At 46.1% G+C, this 22895-nt stretch overlaps 1 protein-coding gene across 1 annotated transcript; it reads left to right on the plus strand.

The window, feature by feature from the left end:
• The first annotated feature begins 9174 nt into the window (after window positions 1-9174).
• Window positions 9175-15926, plus strand: LOC129327722 (nuclear factor 7, brain-like). The gene is made up of 5 exons (XM_054976477.1): window positions 9175-9588; window positions 10587-10682; window positions 13926-14159; window positions 14594-14616; window positions 15638-15926. The coding sequence occupies exons 1-5, from the start codon at window positions 9175-9177 to the stop codon at window positions 15924-15926; spliced, it is 1056 nt and encodes a 351-aa protein (XP_054832452.1).
• Window positions 15927-22895: the final 6969 nt, after the last annotated feature.

Below are 22895 nucleotides of genomic sequence, written 5' to 3' on the forward strand. Positions count from 1 at the left end.
AAACTTTTTATGATATAGAGGGTAGAGTTGCCAGCCTCCAGGTGATAGCGAGAGATCTCCCAGAATTACAACTGATCTCCAGACAGCGATCAGTTCCCTTGGAGAAAATGGCTGCCATAGAAGGTAGACTCCATGGCATTGTACCCTGCTAAGGCCCCTCCCCATCCCAAATCCCCACCATTTTTCATGCTTCACCTGCAAAATGTCCAGGGATTTCCCAACCCACTCAGCAACCTTACCATCACCTGGTAAATAACATCCCATTCAGCCTCTGTTAAAACAGCAATTCTAATATCCATTAGAGAGGGAAAGAAAACAAATGCTGGAGAGGGGAGTTCTCCTGCTTTATAACCTCTGAAGGGGGCGGGAGGGATTTAGGATCCGTGATGTGTTCTGTGCGTTCTATACTCCCCCAAACTGCAGTGCCAACTCTTCTGATTCAAAAAAGAAGGCAGACTGAACAAATCAGGTCCCTGTTGTCCATGACCCACACGGCATTGCATTCGGAAAAAGGGTCTTTGGATGCCTATGAACGTGTGAACCAAACTTCTGTCCTGTGGGTTTTTTAAAATTCAGCTGATTGCATAAATCATTTAAATCCAACAACAGTCCATACTGAAAATGTTAAAAATTATAAAATAAATTGGGATAAGAAAAATATGAGTTTTCTCACACAAATACATATTAGTAGAATATGAGATCTCCCTTTACAGCTTTATTAATTTTTATTTATAGTTCACCTTTCTCATTGGGCGGATTACAAGTATAGTATTTGAACGATAATATTTGCATACAATACTTGAAAAGCAAAGATTCCTAGTAAAGCAAAGCTATTCAGTCAATCGGCGAGCAGATTTAAAAATATATGATAATATCCAAGTCTAATACCAAAGATTTCTAGTAAAACAGTGTAATATAGTGAGACTGGGATCAATGAACTGAATGGGAAAAAATACCTTATTCCTAATAGAAGTCACCTAGAACTGATCCATCATATTACAAACTCTACTTCTCCAATAAGAATGTACTCCTGAACAATTCTGTTCAGTACATTTTGCCAAACAATGCAAATATGGGGGGGGGACCTCAGGCATTCCATTCCATAATGTGGGAGCCACCCCAGAGAATGTTCATGAATAAAGAGTCGATTTTATCTGTTTGCAAGGTGGCTACGCTTGACGTCACAGGTCAGATCAGACACACCACAAAGCCATAGGGTAACTACACTCGCCATAGTTAATTGATCATCCAAGTCTGTGCCACCATACCACCTGTGACCAGGATATGAAACTGGTTTATTAACCCCAGTTAGTCTAAGTCACGGTATCGAATTACATAGCCTGGTTTAATCTTGGTTTGTTTCCCACCAACACTCCACACCCGCCTGACCTACAGAATCACCTGACAAGAGTGCCTCAAAAACAAGTCCCTCACCTTCAGCCAGCTCTTGCTAGCAAAAAAATGGTATTTCCACCCTTGGCTCAGAGTCAGCCTTGCAACAAACTCCTCTCTCCACTGAACACGCGCAGCACTTCTATGCGCGTCGATGTGTTGATTTCTCTCTCTCTACTCTTCCACAGCCAATGTGACGCTTGACCAGACCACAGCTTCTTCTGAACTCACCATTTTTCCTGATCAGAAGAGTGCAGAACTGAAGTCTCCACGGGTCAACACTGGTCTTGTCTGTGTGCGAGGCCATGAGGGATTCACCTCTGGAAGCCGTTGGTGGGAGGTGAAAGTAATAGGTCAAGACTGGTCTTTGGGGTTGGTCAGAGAGTCTGTGTATAGCATGAACTTAGCCCCTAACTTGAACTGCATGCCTTGGCTTTTAGGGAATTGTTTGGATGCAGCTTGCCCATATCCCTCAATTTCCTTCCTAGCAGTTGATGCAAACATCAAGATCTTTCTGGACTATGCAAAAGGACTAGTATTTTTTGACATTAATAATGATTTATTTATCACAGCACTCAGGACTAATTTCTCTGGTGAGAAAATCTACCCTTTGTTCTGCTTGGGTGAAAGGACATCTCTCAGACTGTCTTCTTCAGGGCTACCTATTAACTGGGTTAACACCCTTTACTCTGTCAACATTGGAATCCTAAACAGAGTTACTCCAGTCTAGCCCCATTGATTTCAATGGGCTTGGACTAGAGCAACTCTGTTTAGGATTTCACTGCAAGTAGTAAGAATCCAGAGTTTCTTTTCAAACTATTGTATTCCTGTGTTTTCCCCACTGGCATCCTGTTTTTGCAAAATGTTTGTTTATGGCAATTTTCTTGGAGCTCAGCTAGTTTGAAGACTTCCTTCAGCCAAATGAGACACCCGTCAACAGAAAAACACTCAACCTGAAGGAAGGGTGTTTAGGCTGGAGGAAAGTTTCAGTCTTGCTGAGTGGCCAGACCCACGTCGGTGTATAGAATTGTGCTGTAAAACTTTCAAAAAACAAGCAAGATCTCAGATCGCATTAAAGGTTGTTGGGATGAACTGATCTCCACTTTTGCTAATAGAGACTGCTGTGTTTGCTCTTGGCCTTAAAAGGGATCCTGATTAGTATTGGAAAGGGATCCAAATTACACCTGGCTTTTATATTTTTCAAGTTGGCATAGCTATTGCTTCTTTATTCCAACAGATATTTTTGACCCCTTAAAGAGTTTGAACTTAAGTCTGCATATCATTTTCTGTGCTCAAGGAATCTACAAGTTTGCTCCACAATATGTAATGCTTGAGTTAATCCTCACTGGTGATTCTAACTACCATAATGTGTTGATGACTCAATACTATGTAGCCAAAAATGCCTCAAGAATATGTAGCAGAAAAGCAGCGGGTTGTCCTTTTCCATGTATTCTATGCAGGGCTTTTTTTCTGGGAAAAGAGGTGGTGGAACTCAGTGGGTTGCCCTTAGAGAAAATGGTCACATGGCTGGTGGCCCCACCCCCTGCTCTCCAGACAGAGGGGAGTTGAGATTGAGGGCAATCTCAACTCCCCTCTGTCTGGAGATCAGGGGGCGGAGCCACCAGCCATGTGACCATTTTCACAAGGTTCCGGAACTCCGTTCCCCCGTGTTCCCCCTGAAAAAAAGCCCTGATTCTATGGAAAGGAATACCTATCCACATTCTCGGTTTCTTGCCAAGTTGCATACAATGACAATATATCTGAATAAACTACAGTTAATGTTCTGACATACATATTGTTTTTCTAGTCTCATGGTGTGTTTTCGTTTTGAGATCTTCAGGCATCAACCATCAAGCTGGACTAAGATAGGAGAGAGCTGAGTTCAGATCCTCCCTCTACCATAAAGCTCACAGAGTGACCTTTAACCAGTTATTCTCTCTTAACCTAGAGCTTATAGGGGTTTTATGAGGATAAAATGTGGAAAACGTATGCTATATGGTGGAATGGTGAGATAAAAATGTGGTAAGATATAGCTGTAATGCAAGTCTCTGGACAGTCAGCATATAAATACCTGGGCAGGACAATCCTGAGACCCGCAATACCACTGGCACCCGCGCACCTGCTTACCTGTGGCAGCGCTTGTCCGCTCCCTAAAGACTTTCATGGGAGAGCTACACTAGTAGCTAAGCCCAGGAAGGTGTGGCAAGGCCGCTGCCAAGAGCACCCGCCCTGCTGTTCCCAACAACCCTGCCAGCATCCACCAATGGCCACTCCACCCCCATGACGGGCACGCATGTGGCAAGCAAAGGTGCAGCCAATGACCAGGCTACGATCCCCGCTGCTCACTGACACCTCCATTCTCCACCAGAGAGCAGGAGGCCAGGGATCACATATCCCCGTGGTCACAGCACCTGCATCAGGGCTTCTGGCCAGATGCTCGGCGCCAGGTGTGTGCCCCATGCCTAGGCCCCCAACATGGGCCCCACGTCTCCCACATCCCCCTCTAGCATGGAGCCTACAGCACCACCCCATTCCGATGGCCTATGATTCCCCTCTGTTCCCCCCACTGGCGTTGCCCTGCCCCCCTCAGAGGATGAAGAATATGCCTGTGGCATGAGGTTCCCAGCGGTCATCGGCTCTGGGGACCTGCTGATGCTGAGTCTGGAGAACAGCCGTTCCTGCCACCACAATCCATCACGAGGGTCATGGCTTGAAGCTGCGCCTCCACTTCAGTGGTGATCACTAGCATGTAGGCCCATGGGGGATAAACCAGGTGGTTGGGCCAGGCATATTGCCTGTGCCCCATGCCACCACCTCTGTCACCTGCCATGTCCAGTCCCTCAGCACGGGGATGTTTTAGCACATGAGCCAGCTCCATCTCCTCCTTGCTCGTTCCTTGGCCCAAGGCAGACTAAGCCCATAGCCTGTGGTGGGGTGGACCCCTCCCTTGCAGACTCCTCACCCATGGCACTTGATGACTCTAGAGTGGCATCCATGCTGAGTGGTTCACCTGCACAAGAGAAGTGGTGCTAGCAGGCTGCAGGGAGGGCTGGCCCCATCAGGCCCCCCCCTGTCTGCCCTAGCCCATGCTGCTTCCCCCAATCATGAGCTCACCAGTCAGAAACTCACGCATGTCTGCCTCCACCTGTGACAAACCTTCCTGCACTGCCTGCTCATATGGGGTGCCCCAGGCCACAAGGGCACACATACCCTTCCAAACTGGCTCAAAGATCCAGAGGAGTTAGCCGTGTTAGTCTGTAGTAGCAAAATCAAAAAGAGTCCAGTAGTTAGTCTTAAAGGTGCTACTGGACTCTTTTTGAAACTGGCTCAAAGGAGTCATTTCAGCACTTCGTGGTGGACAGTTCCCTTCGCTTCACAGGCCCCAGGCCTGACACCCGCTTCACTGCCATGTACCAAATGGTCTGATGGCAACTGGTGGCCGAGACGTCTCTGGCCATAACGTGGGAGACGCTGGCATGCTCCACCACCAGGCTGTACAGGAGAGCGTTCTTGGCCTTGGTCCAGTTTGCCTGCTTCTGGCCGCTGCTCCCTCTGAAGCAGTCTGCGGCCATGCCACTACCAGACAGAGGAATGCGGAGGCTGCACAGCATGGGAAAGCCCCAAGAGAGAGCTATCCCCCCTGCCCCTGACTGGCAAACTACAGGATGAACACTGAGCATCTGGAAGCTGCTTGAGGGCCTCCAGTCGTGGGCCAGGGAGACGAGGGTAGGTGCCGGGTTCAGGGCCAGTTGGGATGCTGGACCCCTGCCTACTCTAACACTCCCCTTCTCCCGCAGTCTCTGTGTGGGAAGACCTCACTTGGTGCCCGTTCCTGCCGACCCTGGTCCCAAGGATCTGCCTGCTCCACCTCCTGCAAGCACTGTATGTTTGGGTGGTGTGTCGGCACCAGATGAGGTACCATGTCAGGTGATACCAGAAGAGCATCTGCACCCTCCAGATCCCGAAGAGCACCTGCCTGGATCATTTCTGCCTAGACAGAGCAGCCATCCAGGATCTCTCCAAGGAGCTTCAGCCAGTGCCCCAGGGCCAAGCCCCAGCCCCCGGGGCCGTTCTTGTCCTGCAGAAGGTGCCGCTTTCTGTTTCCTGGCTGCCGGAACATTCCAAGCTATGGTGGCCAAGGTCCTGGAGATGTCCCAATCATTTGCAAACCGCAGCCTCCATGGCTTCCTCAATACCATGATGGGCTGCCTCTGGGAACACATTCGCTTCCCCACAGAGGAGGCTATGCTGGCCCCCATCCAGACTGAGTCCACCTCCCTCGCAGGGTCCCCAAATGTCATGGGTGCAGTGGACTGCACATACGTCATCCTCTGTGCACTGCTTCCACAGCATCAGTCCAGGCGGTGTGTGACCACCAGGACATCTTTACGGACCTGGTGGCCAAGTTCACCTGCAGCATCCCGGTGCCCAGATTGTTGCAGCATCTAGCCTGAACAGACTTTTTGCCTTGTGGAGCAAAGGCTGTGCCGTGAGGGCAAGGGCTGGCTGCTGGGTAGGTGGCCTGGGGGAAGGGGGCCTGATGCGGGGAGGGGGCGCTGACATCCGATGTCTTCCCTACTTAGGCAGGTGACTGGAGCTACCCACTTCTCCCATACCTCCTGACCCCATATCCTTGGACAAACCAGCAGACAGTGCCACTTACAACCAAGCTCACCAGCCAATGCGGATAGTCATTAAGAAGACATTTGGCCAGCTGGAGATGCGGTTCCTATGCCTGCACCAAATGGAGAGCTGCCAGACGATGCAGCCCATGGCAGTAGCGAAGCTTATGGCTGTCTGCATCATGCTCCACAATACCACCACCCAGCAGCAACTTGCAGTGCCCCCAATGGAGGGACTGGGAGAGGAGCCCTGGGAAGTGGCCCCAGTCACCAGCTCCAGCGCACAGTGACAAGGTATCATGGAACTTGTGCGTGAGCACCTTTCACATGGCAGCCATTGAATGGCAAGGTTGTCCCATGCCATGGGGGGGGGCATCACAGGGCAGCCCACCCACGCCCCTTCTCCGTCAGTGACCATGGAGATGGCCCACATCACTGACTGCACCAGTCCCACGCCCACAGCCTCCCCGACATTGCCAAGGGCGCTGAACCACCCCACAGGGCTGGGTTGCTGCCCTTCTGCATGGCTGGGGGCCATGTCCCTGGCCATATCACCAGACAGGGCTGGCCTCCCCTGTCCAGCTATGCCCACTTAAGTGCGAGGGAGGTGGCCGGCTTCCTGCCCACCTGCAGCAGCAAAGAATCTCCATATGCAGATGAGGGGACCATCCTGGAGAGAACTGCTCTTCCTTGTGAGCTCCCTCTACCTGCTGGGGAGGTGCTCACAAAAACCTTGCTTGGGCGGCTACTGCAGCCACCCCAGAGCTCCCTGCAGCTGCTGGTCAACTTCCTCACACAGGGGCAGATGGTCTGCTCGCCCTGACCCTAAAGTCCCCATGCAAACGGATTGGTCCCTGCAGTAGTCGGCATCCTATGCTCTGCCTGGCTGCTAGGCAGGGCAGGACACAGGGGTGGTGGGGTGATCTACTTTTCCTGTACAATGGGTGACTATGGGCTTTGCCTTTTTTTTTGTGGCGTAACTTTCAGCCGCTGCTGGGGCAGCATTCCCATGTCTGAAATGGCTTAGGGAGCTGACTAAGTCATGCCCCACCTCCCCGGCCTGCTGGCAGAGAGTCTTATGCCCTGGTTATGACTGCACCCAGCAGCCCAGCACCAATGGAGAACCCAGGCAGAGCGGCACCAGGCTGCTGTGCCAGTGTAGGGGGGGTTATGCGATAGCCACGGCAGGCATCATCCTTAAGGCTAGCAGCTAGCATGGAATAACATTTGTTTGTTTACAAAATTTATATTCCTGCCTTTCACCTCATCAAGGCCACCAGCGCAGCTACTGGATTAAAAACATGCATAATAAAAATACATCTTAAAAACCAAACAAAACACCTCATTCAAACAATTAAAAACCAAGTTAAAAATTAAATAAAATGGTCTGGCTTGCTCTTGTGACCCTAACAGCAACTTTTCCTATGTAGGAGTAAGCAGGGGATGCTTTTCTTGTTAAATTTAAACCGGAGACCTCATAAACCATTGTTTTATATTACTAGGAATTTCCAGCTCCATTGCACCTAATGGAACTGCATGTATGCACGGGCTTATAGCTGTGCGAGCAGAGTTGTCAGTTCTGGCTTTAGAAATTCCTGGAGATTTGGGAGCACCTGGGGTGGGAGTTCACTTGGGAAGTCATGCTGCAGAGTCTGACCTCCAACGCTTCCACTTTTCCCAAGGGACCTGATCTCCGTAGAATAGAGATCAGTTGCAATTCCAGGAGAACTCCAGGATCCACCCAAAGGTTGGCACGTGAATGTGTTGAGAACTCCCACACAGTAGGATGTTTAGTCTCTTGGAAACGTGAACAGGACAGTAATCGTGCTGTACATAGATAAATCTGATTAATTCGAAGCAGATATTACAGCATTTTCTCGGGTTTGATCACATCCTTGCTGCTTTTCAGCATACATTGGAGAGCGACATAGCCTGAATGGCCACAAATGCCAAGGGGGTGAGGTGGAAAAAGCCATTCAAAAACTGTGCCCATGTCCACGTAATGAGAGTATGTACATCAGAACTGGGGATAAAAAAGAGGTTGAAGAAGTGCTTGCCTACTGTGATGATGGGAGAGATGGAAGTCCCCACACCTCTATAACAACAAAAGGATGCATTCATCTTTTTGTGGCTAGCATAACTCCTCAGAAAATAAAGCCAGGTGCTTTGAAACTAGCCCCTGGCTTCAGGATCATCCTTGGAGTTGCAACGCTAAACATTAAAGGGATATGGAACATTTGGGCCCAGGTTATCTGCAAAACACCCCCTCTCCATTTGCAATGGAAGCTCATGTGGTCTGTTTGTGGCCGGCATAACCCATTAGAAAATAAAATTAGGGGTTTCAAAACTGCTGACCAGCTTCACGAGAGTCATGTAAGTAGCAATGCCAAAAGTCCATGGAACTGGAATGTCTTGGCCAAGGTTATTGCGATGAATTGCTACCCCCTTACTATTTCAAATGGGTTCTTCCTTTGCAGCAGGCAGCACAGTCAGGGAGGACGGAAAATAACCCCTCTGCGATAAGAACGTAAGAGGGTTTAACAGCTTCCCTTCCCACAGCCTGCATGGTGTAGCGTTTCGAATACTGGACTAGCATCAAGGAGACCCAGGTTCAAATCCCCAATCAGCCATGGGTGGCTTTGGAACAGTCACACCCTCAGCCAGGCCTACTTCACAAGGTCGTTGTGAAAATAAAACGGAGGACATGATAACGGAGCCAGCAGCTTTGGGTGCGTATTGCGGAAAAAGGCAGGAATATGGCATTCGTTTTACACCCAATGCTGCCTCCAACGCACCAGATGCTCCTATTTCCCCAAAAGGGTTGTAGCTTTTAGCAGGAGGCGCAACTGCTCCTTTAGTGTTTAAATAGCGCGAGCGCAGCGAGCTATAGGATTGGCTGGAAGAGCAAGCAGGGCGGAGCAACTAGTTTTTAAAGAAGTGCGCGCAAGGAAAGTGCTGCTGGTGAGAGTTAATGGAATTTGTACTATTATCTGCGAGGGGAGGCCAGTTTCCGTGTGTAGCAAAGTCGCCTTGAAACGGGCAGCCGGGCGGTCTGGCTGCGTTTGGCCCCGCCACAGGAGTAGCGCCTGTTTAGAGCCAGCTTGGAGAGGCGCGCTAGTCCGTCCGGCCAGTTCCTCTCCGGCCACCGCGCAGCGCAGCCATGGCCTCCGGCCTGGCCGAGGACCTGGTGTGCCCCATCTGCCTGGCCCTCTTCCAGGAGCCCCACATGCTGGCCTGCGGCCACAACTTCTGCCTGGCCTGCCTGCAGAGCGTCGTCCCCGGCGGGCAGGAGGCGGGAACGTGCCCCGAGTGCCGCGGGCCCTTCCAGATGGCCGAGCTGAAGCGCAACCGGGCCCTGGGCAGCCTGGCCAGGAAGGTGCGCCGCTGGAAGGCCGACGAGGAGCCGCTGCCGGGGGCGCCCGCCGGGCCGTGGCACTTCTGCGAGGAGCACGACGAGCCGCTCAAGCTCTTCTGCACGGAGGACGAAGGGCCCATCTGCGTCATCTGCCGGGACCTGCCCCAGCACCGCGGCCACGAGTTCTTGCCTACCAAGAATGCTGTGCTGGTCTCTCAGGTGGAAGATGGGCGTGGGTGAGCGGGTTAGGTCCGGCTCCGGAACAAAACCGTAAAAAGTCCAGTAGCAACCTTTAAGACTAACCAACTTTATTATAGCATAAGCTTTGGAGAACCACAGCTCTCTTCGTCAGATCTGACGAAGAGTGCTGTGGCTCTCGAAAGATTATGCTACTGGACTTTTTACTGTTTTGCTACTACAGACTAACAGGGCTAGCTTCTCTGGATCTTGGAATAAAACTTTGCCAAGAAACCTACCAAGTTGCAGCTGTACGCGCTGAGGCCAATTGCATGCCTCCTCCATCTGCATACTATATCCTATTTTTTAAAAATGTGCCGCCTGACGATCACGTTTATATGAACCTTCCCTGCCGCGCCCCCTTTCGATACAACTTCTTCCCAACAGCGGTTGCGCTTTGCTCGGCTTCTAGCCGCTAGACTGCTGTATACAGTGCCAAAGCCCTGCCCCTTTGAGCAGCATGCAGATATTGTAAACGGACCCCATGTTTCTGGGGTTTACTTCAAAAGTCTTGTGGTACCCTGAGTTAAATCTAACCTCACTGACACAAAACTATGCAAGCTTTTGAATGCTCCAGAACTGTTCAGCAGGCAGAATGCTACATTTTTTTTAAAAAGTGTGTGTGCGATGTAACCTTTTGGCTTTCTGGTCTAATTCAAGGTACATTTAAAGCCCTTCACAACCCTCATGTCTCCTTTCCTGATATCCCACCAGCTACAGACTACCTTCTCCTGGGTTTTTGTTGTTGTTGCTTTGTTAGCTTCCTTGAGGCGTATGGAGATAAAGCAGGATATAAATATTTTAAAGAAAGATGTTTAAATCTAGGCTGTTCTCTTAGGCTTTTTCCTGCACACTTTCTGCTGCTTTCTGTTATCTTACTTTTTAAAAAAGACAATTTTCTATCATAAATAGCTGTCAGTGTGTTGTCGCAGAGGAGTCTGACTTTCGTTCTCTCCCACGGTGGTTTCTCTGCTGCACAGGGAAAATTGAAAGCATATCTGAAACATCTGGAGAAGCATCTAAAGGAGGTGGTTGAGGATGAAAAAGATCAGCAGAACGAAATTGCAGCACTGAAGGTAAAGGGAAGGGAGGTTTGGGGGCAAAGTCAGGGATGAGATTCCTAGCAAGGTTCTATAGCCTACTCTTGGAGTAAATTGTAGGAAACCTGTATGTAAAGAACTTTTGTTGGAATTGCACTTCAGTACATAAAGTTGAAGGTTCTTCTGAGGCATGCACTGAAATTTTGCACCCAGGACCATGTTTGGTGTGCTCCCGTGCAAATGCGACAAGAGAGTGGCTGCCCGAACACATGTTTTGTGAACACACTTGTAAATAGTCACTGCTTACTGTTCTCTGCTGTGGCTGGTTTCCCAAAGGTGTGTATCAAACGTGAAACTGCCGAGATTTAGAAATCTAACACATGCAGTCTGAACTGGCTGAGATAGGAAGATCTTGGGGTTGTAGCGATAGGTTCAATGAAGATTTCCACTCGGTGTGCAGCAGCAGGGAAGAAAAGCATCCTGCATGCAGAGATTATTAGGAAAGGGTTTGTAAATGAATTGTAAATGAAATGGCCAATATTGGAATGCCCTTGCGTAAAGGTACAGTGCAGCCTCATTCTGGTTGCCGTATCTCAAAAAGGCTATTGCAGAGCTGGGAAAACGTATAACGGAGGGCAACAGAAACTATTAAGGGGATAGAGCACCTTTCCAATGAGAAAAGCCTGGAGAGTCTGAGACTAGGAAAAAAGATAGCTGGGGGTCATAAAGGTTTGTAAAATTATGCATGGGTTGGGGAAAGTGGATAGAGTTTGTTTCTGTCTCGCATAATAGTAGAACTTGCCCAACCATCTCCCTGAACTGACAGAGGTGTTCTCAGTGTTGAAGACAAGGCTGATTGTTTGGGGGGATTTCCAGCATCCAATGCTTAGGCTACCTTTTCAGGAGCAGCTCAGGATTTCATGTCTCCATGACAACCATGGGCCTGTCTCAGGTAATAACAGGCCCCACACTCTTGTCAGGGTGCAGTCTTGATCTGGTGTTCTGTTCTGGGTAGACAGAAGGTGATCTGAAGGTGGGAGGCTTGAAGGACCGTACCACTCCAGTCTTACCCCATCTACACTGCCTTTGAATTCGCTTCCAGACCCAAATTATGGCTTGGGGCCAGCATACTTAAGGGCTATTTACTCCCATGTGAATCTACTCGACCACTCCTGAGGCCCTGCTACCTGAGGCTAGATGAATGGCAACCTGAGAAAGGGCCTTCCCGGTCAGGGTGCTAAAATTTTGGAACTCCTCTCTCAGGGCGATTGTCTCCCCCTATCATTGTCTTCAACCAGTGGGGGAAACTTTTGTTTAGCACTCCCTCAACTCTTACTGGCCACCCTCCCCATTTGTTTTTTTTAAAAATTTATTGGTGAGTATATCTTTCAAATTTTATACATACATTCCCTTAATATCTAATTAACTCTATCCCCCACCCTTTTCCTCCCCCCTCCCTATCGACTTCCAACAGCTTTCCAACACTTAACCCCTCTTATCACTTAATGATATCCCTTACTCTAAGCACATTCTAATTTTTTTCAGATATTCTATCAAGTATGTCAAATATACTATCAATATAGTATACATCTATCAGTTATACTATCAATATAGTATAGTCTACATCTTATACCCCTCAATATAGCAGATCAATATAATATAGTATTATAACTGAAATCTTAGTTTAAACATATTCTATTTCTTTTAAACATATGTTCTATCAGATATACCACTGTCAATATAATATATATTATAAAACCCTTACTGTGTGCCATGCCACCAATGTAGCACAGCACACAACACACTATAACACGATCACATTATATAATATACAATCTGATCCACTAACATAATATATTCTATATAGTATACCCCATTAGTATATTTATTTAACTATACTCTTATTCATATAATCTGAGTAGAATTCCCCTAACCTTTATACTAGCTTAGATTATAGTTACATTTCCCCTATATGGTAAGATCCCCCCTCTCTCTCTTATCCTTATTTTTCTTTAAAAATTCTCAAACTGCCACAGTTCTCCTTTTACATCCCATTTTTTTTCTAAAAATTGTTTCAATTTCCCCCAGTCAGTAATATATTGCCCTAGATCGAGATCTTTAAGTTTCCTTGTCATTTTGTCCATTTCTGCCATGTACAGCAATTTATAAATCCAATCTTCTACAGTTGGTACTTCTTGTGTCTTCCATTTCTGCGAATACAAAAGTCTTGCTGCTGCTGTCATGTAAAATAACAATGTTCTGTATTGCATTGGAACAGTCTCCATTCCAAGGTTCAGTAGCAGCAGTTCTGGGTTCTTATTGGTTTGGATTTGCAAAAACTCATTAATTGCTTCAATTATTTCTCCCCAGTACTGCTTAGCTACTTCACAAGTCCACCACATATGATATAATGATCCTTCATGTTTTCTACATTTCCAGCACTTGTCTGACATATTGGTATTTCCTAGTGCAATTTTCTTTGGTGTTAAATACCATCTGTAAATTATTTTATACACATTCTCTTTAATGTTCGTACAAGTTGAAATCTTCAATGTATTTTTCCATAGATGCTCCCACGCCTCCATTGTTATCTCTTTATGAAAGTTTATTGCCCACTTCACCATCTGGACTTTTACCGTTTCCTCCTCTGTATGCCATTTCAGAAGTAATTTACAGATTTTAGATATTTCTTTCTTGCCGTCTTGTAATAACACTTCCTCCAACTCCGATTTTTCCAATCTTATACCTCCTCTCAGGCAGTCCGCGTTATAAAGATCTCTGATCTGTCTATACTGAAACCATCCGTAACAAGGAGACAATTCTTCTTCTGTCCCCACCCTCCCCATTTGTGTTGTGTGCTTGTTTTATATAATTGTTTAAATACTTTAAATATACATGTATTTTAAATGCTGTTTTTAATATCTTGTTGTTCAAGTGTTGGCATATTTTGGTAGTCACTGCGTTCGGGGACCCTGTTTGGGTGGAGAGGCTGTATAGAAATGAAATAATTTGCAGAAGCAGAAAATCTCTGAATACCAGTGGTGGTAGGGAACATCAGGAAGAGGTCTTGGCCTCTATGTTCTTCCAGTTGTTCCTGCAGGGCAGCTGTTGGCTGCTATTTGAAACAGGTTGCTGGGCTAGATGAAAAACTGGTCCGATCCAACAGGGCACTTATGTTAAGACACTATATTGTGTGGCTTAGAAAAAACCTCTTTGGTATACTTCTGTACGCTAATGCTTGCTTTTCCTTCAATAATTCTTGCCTTCTACTACTTGCAGAACTGCACTGAAGACCTGTTGGGTCTTATTTCCAGTGGGTTTAAGGATCTCCACCAGATCTTGCACAAGAAAGAACAAGAAATTAGGCTGATGGTAGAGAAGATGAATGAGGAGAACATGGAAGAAATGGAGGCTTCCTTAACCTCTTTGAAAGAAGAAGGGACTTCACAGACGGAGACCATTGCCAAGGTCAAAGCTGCGTTAGAAACAACAGATCACATTGCCTTTCTAAAGGTAGGTTGTGCTTCCCTCAGCTTTGTCTAGCTGCAGCCAACTTGCAAGACCGAGTAAGGATTTCAGAGTGATGTTTATAGAACTCTTCTGGAGGAATCCCCTTTGTCTGGTGTGGTGGTGGTTGGGCACTAGGAAATAGAGCTAGTTAGCCAAGATACACTGGCTGGATCTAATTCAACAATATTTGCAATTAGTTCCCAGATGTAACACACACCTATGGTTATAAGCTGTCAAGCTCTAAATTGCATAATCCAGTTTTATTACAAGCCGTCATTGGTGGTTCTTAGAATACTTGGGCGGGGGGGGTGGGGGGCGGGTTTAAAGTCATTCTATACATTCTTTGCAAGTGCCTAAGAAATGCAAGTCATTGTTGTGATTAATACCGACAGGCTAACTCATTCACTTAAAAATACCATCTGTCTTTTTTCATACAGGGTTTCAAGAAGCTGATAGAGCAGTAAGTTGGAACAGCTTTCAGAATTGTCCTTTCAAACCCTTCATCTTCCATAAAACTGTGTCTTTACACTTTAGTTCTTATCTCCAATTGAAGTAGAATTTAGCTGCATCTCACACTCAAGTGTTTTCATCTTACCTCTTCCTCTTCCCCTTCGTCTCCTGTACTGTGAGGCAAACAGAGCTGACAGCGACTTCTCATCTGACCCCAGCACATAAGCACTGGAAGCAGGGGCGGACAGATCTACACACTGAAGCACCCCCTCTGCTATTTTTCCCCAGAACAGAAGGGATGTCAAAGTGTCAGTGCTGAGAGAACAGCTGCTCATAGACGAGAGAGCGGCATGGGGCATACCTAGCCCCCAAACAGACCTGGGCCGCAGTTCCCAAATACACACTGTTGCACACTTTTCTCCCAAGTTTGGACATGTGCAAAGGACTCTTAATTCCCTCTCCTAGGCAATGATGGCCCCTAATGAAACAGCCCTGTCGATGCCTTTGTTGCTGTTCACGCTGTGGGAGAAGAGCCCTTTCCTTGTGTGTCTGTGGGCAACACCAGTGGTGTGATCTTTGTTCAGTTGGTAATAGTCTTTCTCAAGACTTGGTTGCCTGCCAGGGGCTATAGAGACACACTCCAGCCAACCTTCAGGTGCCAGAGGAAAAGAAATGAGAATGTGATTCCAGAGGATAACTTTGTGCCTGACATTGGTCATCCCTTCCCCATGAGCCAGTTGTCTCCTTTATTTTAGGCCGTGTGTGTGTGTGTGCGCGCGCGCGCGCGCAAGTTAAAATATTTTGTTGCTAGTTCTCACGTGGGACAGAATTTCTGTGTCCGTCCCTAGTCAACCCCTTCCCCCACTGTTCCATTTCACTTGCTTCTGTTCCCCTTAGCCCCCCCCTTTTTTAATCTCCCTCTTGTCCCTTCTTCTCTGCTGCCATTGTCTTCTACCCTTATAGCAGCCCCTCTACTCTGCATTTACCGATTCTCTACTCTTCCCTCTTGTGCCTCTCGTTTCTGTTTTCAGAGTGAAGGAGATTCACCAAGGAGAGATTGAAGACGATGAGGAAGATGAGGAGAAACCTGATGATCAAGCAGAAGAGAAATCCAATAACGCTGAATGTGGGGAGGATCAATGGGAAGATGCTGACGGTGAAGAAGATAATGAAGATTATGAACCTGACGAGTCTGATCATGATGATGACGATGATAGGGTGATCCCTGTGGAGCTAGCACTTGAGAGCTTTGGGGAGTCATTGGACTTTGAGCTCTGGAAGGAACAGTTGGAGAGTATCAAACCCAAGGAGATTATCTAATGTTTTTGCCCTGGACAGTAAACTGCTACGGGCAGGGTATCTTTTGGTTTAGAGGAAACTACATCCCTAGGTCAAACAAATGACTCTGGTGTAGTTACCTACTGTGATGAGAGTGACAGTCTAAAATTAAGCTGCTACATGCACAAATCAGGGACTGCTTTGATTTTTTGTTTTGTTTTCTGCAAACCCATTTAAGGGCATTTGAGTTTTATTTTAATGTTATGCATTGCCAATAGAAAATTTAAGTAATCACTGGTGGAGAGAGAGAGTGAGAGTTGCATTTCCACAACTGGCTTTGAAAGTCTGCTGCCGGTGATGTCTTCTTCTGTGCAACCAAAATGTCCCAGGCACTAATGGAAAGTTCTATGGGTCTGCATATTAGCATTTTTCAAAAAATAAAAGTATCACATTTATGGATAGACTGATTATGTCAGATCTCAGTATCTAAGCAGGGTCACTACTTGGTTAGTATTTGGATGAGAAACCATCAAACAACCTCAGAAAATCTTGCCTTGAAAATCCTATGGAGTTGCCCTAAGTTGGCTGTGACTTGATGGCAATAAATTAAAAAAAAATCTTTGTTAGATTTGATTCAAGGTGCTCAATGTCATTTTGACCTTGTCTCACTCCTCCACAGTAGGATAAGACTTGGTTAAATATGCACACATCTTTCATTTTCTCTGTAGAATTATGGCACACTTTTAAATAGCACTTATTTTCAAGCATGAGACTATACCGTCAACAGGTAGAGAACTGTACTTCAAACAACCATAACATTCCTTCGGATGGTATACCAATCCCTTTTTGGAAGGGAGAAGTATAATTCTTGTGTTTGCGGCCCTAAACCAAGGAGATAACTTGGTTTAGGGCTGAAGACCATGGCTCACTATCCATGCAGAATTATGCCAGTTTAAAGGCCATTGACTTCACCAAGCTTGACCGTGCTTAAATTAAAATTAGACTGTGAGCCTTGTTTTCTGCCTTCATCCAGGAAAGTATAGAAGCAAACATGGAGAGGAGAAAGAGTGCGGTACACAGAAACTTTGTATCAATGTAAACCATCTTTTACTGCATATTGGGTGAAGCAGTCAGACTACAGTTGGGATCACAGCAGCTATAAATGAGTCTTGGAAGGGTCTTTGTAAGCCATTCTTCTGTGCAGGGAATCAAAAAGTATGCCCAGTGGCTGGCTCACCAGCTTCTGCCTGAAGACTTCTTGCAAGAAAGAATACTCAAGTTGGGAAGATGTTTAACAGAAATTTGCATCAGTAATTTAAGCCCATTAGATCTAATAATGTCTCTGGAACTGCAGAGTGCACGTCTTTGTCCTCTTCCCTGGGCCAGATCTTAACATGCTTTCCAGGCTAAATATTCCTTGACGTTTCAACGTTCCCTTATAGGATTTGTTTTCCAGACAGCCAATCAAATAATATTGTCCTCTTGAACCTGTTCTAATTGGTTTAATGCATGGCACCCAGAACTGAACACAATACATACCAGAATTTAAAAACTGCCTCAAGAGAGATCCGTAAATGGACTTCTCACCTGAAGCCACAAATGCTCTACTGTGCATACATATAATAGTTCTAACTTCATATCTTGGCAAGTGATGTTGGCTCCAATTCTTGAAACATCATTTGGAGATACTGAATTCATAACCTATTTTGCGGTATGAAGCTGAGATTGAGAATGGGGTTACTGATGAACAAGGAGCTTGTTACTTTTGAGTTGTGTCACTATGGAATCCAGCTAAGGTGCCCCTTTAAGAACACAAGAAGAGCCCTGCTGAGTCAGACTAGTGATCCATCTAGCCCAGCAGGCTGTCTCACACAGTGCCCCCCACCCCACTTACTCTGGAGGCCAACACCAGGGCATGGAGGCTTTTCCCTGATATTGCCTCCTAGCACTGGTATTCAGGGGTTTACTGCCTCTAAATTGTCACTAGCTGATAGCAGTTGATATACCCTATCCTCCATGAATCTGTCTAATCCTCATTCTAAAGCCATCTATGCCTGTCATCACTACACCTGCAGGCAGTGAACTCCACGTTTTAATCATTGAGTAAAGAAGCGTTTCCTTTGTCTAAGCTGTATCTACTGCCTATCAGTTTCATTCTGTGCCCCCAAGTTCTACAATTTTGGGACAGGGAGAAGAAGTCTTTATTCACTCCACCCTATGTATAGTTTTATAAACCAATATCATGTTTCCCTTAGTCATTGTTTTTCTAAACTGAAAATGCCAGACTCTTCAGCCTGTCCTCACGGTAAAGGTTCCCCAACACCTTAATCATTTTGGTTGCGTGCTTCTGTACTGCTTTCAGCTCTGCAATGTCCTTTATGCGATACAGTGACCAGAACTGCACATAGTATTCCAAATGAGGCTGCACCACAGGCATTAGACTTTTGGCTCTTATTTTCAGTCCCTTTCTTAATAAACCCCCACCACAGCATTTGTGTTTTTCACCACTGCAGCACACTAAATTGATATTTTCATCGAGCTATCCACTATGACCCCAAGATCTCTTTCTCAGTCTTGGCAAGTTCAGACCCTATTAGCATATACTTGAACTTGGGGTTTTTGTCCAATGTGCATTACCTTATGCTTGCCTACATTGAATTTCATTTGTCACATTGTTGCCCACTCATCCAGTCGGAGATCTTCCTGAAGCTCTTCACCATCATCTTTGGTTTTCACCATCCTGAATAATTTTGTGTTGTCTGCAAACTTGGCCCCTATACTGTTTCAACCCCAATTCCAGATCATTTATGAACAAATTAAATAGCACCAACCTCAATACCGATCCTTCTGTTCTGAGAATGACTTTTTATTGCTATCTTCTGCTTCCTGTCATTTAACCAATTTTTTAATCCATAAAAGGACCTGTGCTCTTATCCCACTGCAGCTAAACTTACTCAGTATTTGTTTTGATACCTTGTCAAAAAACCTTTTGAAAGTCCAAGTATATGATATCCACCACGGCACTTATATCTATATGTTTGTTCATTTACTCAAAGAACTCCAAAATGTTGCTGAGGCAGGGCTGCTTTGTTCTACGTGCTCAGTACGTATATCATTACAATTCCTACTAATTCGTCTTATGCAGATGTTAATCAAACTAGCCTTTAATTTTCTGGACCCTAATCAGTGTGCATTTGTTCCATTCTGTTCTTCTAGTACAGTAGTTAGTTTTAATGACCAGTTTCATATACTGGTTCGTAGATCAATGATCTCACATTTGTGTTTTCTAGGAACCCTTAGATATATGCCATCAGGAGCTAGAGAATTGTTGGTTTTTAATTTCCACAATAGATTTAAAACTTCATCTCTCATCAAGTCAATTCTTCAGACGCTCTTATTGAAAATATTTTCAGGTGGGTAGCCATGCTGGTCTATAGCAGAACAAAAACGAGAGGAACCCACTCAAATATAGCAAAGAAAGGTGAATACACACGAGTTGGGGGTAATAGTAAATCAATGAATACAAAACAGTCAAAACAATATATTGGAGTATAAAACTCAACATAATCAAAGAATCACAAAAGTTAATAATATCATACATCAAGGTCAAAACTTAGAGCACCTATGAGAATCACACTACAAATTAAAGTGCTACATAATACAATAAGGAAGACATCCAACAGGTAAGTTCCCTATATGAAGTCAGTAATCTCTGTTTTCTTTCTTTCCAGGTGGAGCTGTGACTGGTGGGATGCTATTGACAGAGCCCACAACACCTTTTTAGACTATTGTCTGACTAACACCAGTAGCCACAAAGAAATAAAGGAGGGCTGAAGCAAATTGAACAGGAGAAACAAACATGAAAACGCTTGAAGGTCCATGTTGGTTTATCTTGTGACTGATGGATAGCTAAATACATGAAGGGAGCTAAGGAAATTTCCATGAAAATTCCTTTCTCTTATGGTGTGTGTGGGGGGAGGGGGGGAGTGCAAATTATGAATAAGAGGTTGTTATCGGAACGGGGCCGCGCCCACACGCACAGCCGAGGCCAAAGTTATTGCAATGAATTGCTACCCCCTTGCTATTTCAAATGGGTTCTTCCTTTGCAGCAGGTAGCACAGTCAGGGAGGACGGAAAATAACCCCTCTGCGATAAGAACGTAAGAGAGTTTAACAGCTTCCCTTCCCACAGCCTACATGGTGTAGCGTTTCGAATACTGGACTAGCATCAAGGAGACCCAGGTTCAAATCCCCAATCAGCCATGGGTGGCTTTGGAACAGTCACACCCTCAGCCAGGCCTACCTCACAAGGTCGTTGTGAAAATAAAACGGAGGACATGATAACGGAGCCAGCAGCTTTGGGTGCGTATTGCGGAAAAAGGCAGGAATATGGCATTCGTTTTACACCCAATGCTGCCTCCAACGCACCAGATGCTCCTATTTCCCCAAAAGGGTTGTAGCTTTTAGCAGGAGGCGCAACTGCTCCTTTAGTGTTTAAATAGCGCGAGCGCAGCGAGCTATAGGATTGGCTGGAAGAGCAAGCAGGGCGGAGCAACTAGTTTTTAAAGAAGTGCGCGCAAGGAAAGTGCTGCTGGTGAGAGTTAATGGAATTTGTACTATTATCTGCGAGGGGAGGCCAGTTTCCGTGTGTAGCAAAGTCGCCTTGAAACGGGCAGCCGGGCGGTCTGGCTGCGTTTGGCCCCGCCACAGGAGTAGCGCCTGTTTAGAGCCAGCTTGGAGAGGCGCGCTAGTCCGTCCGGCCAGTTCCTCTCCGGCCACCGCGCAGCGCAGCCATGGCCTCCGGCCTGGCCGAGGACCTGGTGTGCCCCATCTGCCTGGCCCTCTTCCAGGAGCCCCACATGCTGGCCTGCGGCCACAACTTCTGCCTGGTCTGCCTGCAGAGCGCCGTGCCCGGCGGGCAGGAGGCGGGGACGTGCCCCGAGTGCCGCGGGCCCTTCCAGATGGCCGAGCTGAAGCGCAACCGGGCCCTGGGCAGCCTGGCCGAGAAGGTGCGCCGCTGGAAGTCCGACGAGGAGCCCGTGCCGGGGGCGCCCGCCGGGCCGTGGCACTTCTGCGAGGAGCGCGACGAGCCGCTCAAGCTCCTCTGCAAGAAGGAGAAGATGCCCATCTGCGTCATCTGCCGGGACCTGCCCCAGCACCGCGGCCACGAGTTCTTGCTTATCAAGAAGGCGATGAAGTTTGCTCAGGTTGGATGCGGGAAATGGGCTGGATGGGGAGGGGTGGATCCCGTCAAGAAATGTCTCCTCCCTGGGCTACAAGTAGGCCGTGGCTCTTTAAATCCAAAAGTCGAGTGACACGTTTATTTTAGGATCGATCAAAATGGCACTAAACCGTCTGCAAGCTTCCAAGCGGCCCAGAATTCTTCATCAGCTTGCACGTTTTAAAAAAGTGGAAGGAGGGGGAGATGCCGCAGCCCTTGAGCTTAAGGCCTTTTGGCATCCTGTAGAGAAAGTCAGGCAGCTTTGAACATCGCCAGTATTACCCACATTTTCTGCAGAAAGCAGGGTGTCTGAGAGGAATTTTATGAAGCAGTGCAAAAAAATTTCAGGACCCCTCTGGCTCCATTAGCCATAACTTTTTTTTTATCCACAATGGTTTTAAGCATAAGGTAAAAACAGGTTAAAATAGGCTTTGAGTTTACTTAAAAATGAGCTTTCCTGCCTTTTTTTGTGAAAAATTTCTAATAACAGCATCAAAATTAATGGTTCTGGAAATACTCAGCCTGGCCAAATCCACAAGACGTTTTTGAGACATTGTAGACCTTAACAAATTCTTAAATCATCTTAAGTTTGCTAAATGATCTCTCTGCAGAAGCTACTGTCCCTGGAATTGTTAAAAGAATTCATAAGCTGACACAAACATTTGGAAACAGGTCACCAGATCTGTATTCTTTTACTATGTTCAACAGATCCAGTGGTTTTAACTGTGCATTTCCAAAATTTGCCTTATGCACTGAAGGTAAATGCTGCATTTCTGTCAAAAATCCTCATAATTAAGTTCATTAGGATAATGTTTCAATAAAAATAAAGCTTTTTCTTTCAAGTTACTTTCAGACATGGCAAGGCATTTCCACAAGAAATTGAACTTTTCAGTCAACTGATTCATAGCATTGAATCTTACAGTTAATCCTGCTATACCACTGTCTACCAAAACATGAAACACAGACTTTCTGAAGTAGGCTTCTTCTGGTGAATCATCTTTGTCATTCATTTCCAGCCAGTCTTTTGGGAATGATTTAGGCAATGAGATGTGACCACTGGTAACATAACTTTTCTATTTCTATATATTGTCGAAGGCTTTCACGTCCGGAGAACGATGGTGGTTGTGGGTTTTCCGGGCTGTATTGCCGTGGTCTTGGCATTGTAGTTCCTGATGTTTCACCAGCAGCTGTGACTGGCATCTTCAGAGGTGTAGCACCAAAATACCGGGATCTCTCAGTGTCAGTGTTTTGACACTGAGAGATCCCGGTCTTTTGGTGCCACATCTCTGAAGATGCCAGTTACAGCTGGTGGCAAAACGTTAGGAACTACAATGCCAAGACCACGGCAGTACAGCCCGGAAAACACACAACAACCATTTTCTATTTCTTTTTGAGAAGAAAATTCAGTTGTGATGCAACCTGTGTCAAGGCCTACAGTATTCTTCTCATTTTCTAAACTCACTTTCACCTGAGCCTGAAATTCTGTTCCTTTCAGTTCATTTTTGTCATTTTCTGCATGTGTTCCTTTATCAAAATTCTGTACATTATTACCCAAATCAACTGCTCCTTGTTTTGGAATGAGGCTGTCAAGAGTTTTTTCTTGTTCTAATTCTATCGGTGGGTTGAATGAGAATTTTTTGAAGGTGCCCTTGATCCAACTTGAAAGAGATTTTGTTGTCCCCTTTTCATGTTCCTCTCATTCTTTTCTTTTCTTAGTTCCTGATTTGTGAGAATACATTTTCAATGGGGGATTAATAAATTCTTGTTTTATATCTAAAAAGGGGAAATTTA

This window comes from Eublepharis macularius, chromosome 4 (genome assembly GCF_028583425.1).
Source record: "Eublepharis macularius isolate TG4126 chromosome 4, MPM_Emac_v1.0, whole genome shotgun sequence".
Taxonomy (NCBI): Eukaryota; Metazoa; Chordata; class Lepidosauria; order Squamata; family Eublepharidae; genus Eublepharis; species Eublepharis macularius.

What these genes read in the sequence shown, in the direction of transcription:
- LOC129327722 (XM_054976477.1), top strand. Translation starts at nt 9,175, where the DNA reads ATGGCCTCCGGCCTGGCCGAGGACCTGGTGTGCCCCATCTGCCTGGCC. An exon ending in ATCACATTGCCTTTCTAAAG is followed by an intron (nt 14,160 to 14,593) that starts GTAGGTTGTGCT and finishes TTTTTCATACAG; the next exon opens with GGTTTCAAGAAGCTGATAGA. An exon ending in TTCAAGAAGCTGATAGAGCA is followed by an intron (nt 14,617 to 15,637) that starts GTAAGTTGGAAC and finishes TTCTGTTTTCAG; the next exon opens with AGTGAAGGAGATTCACCAAG.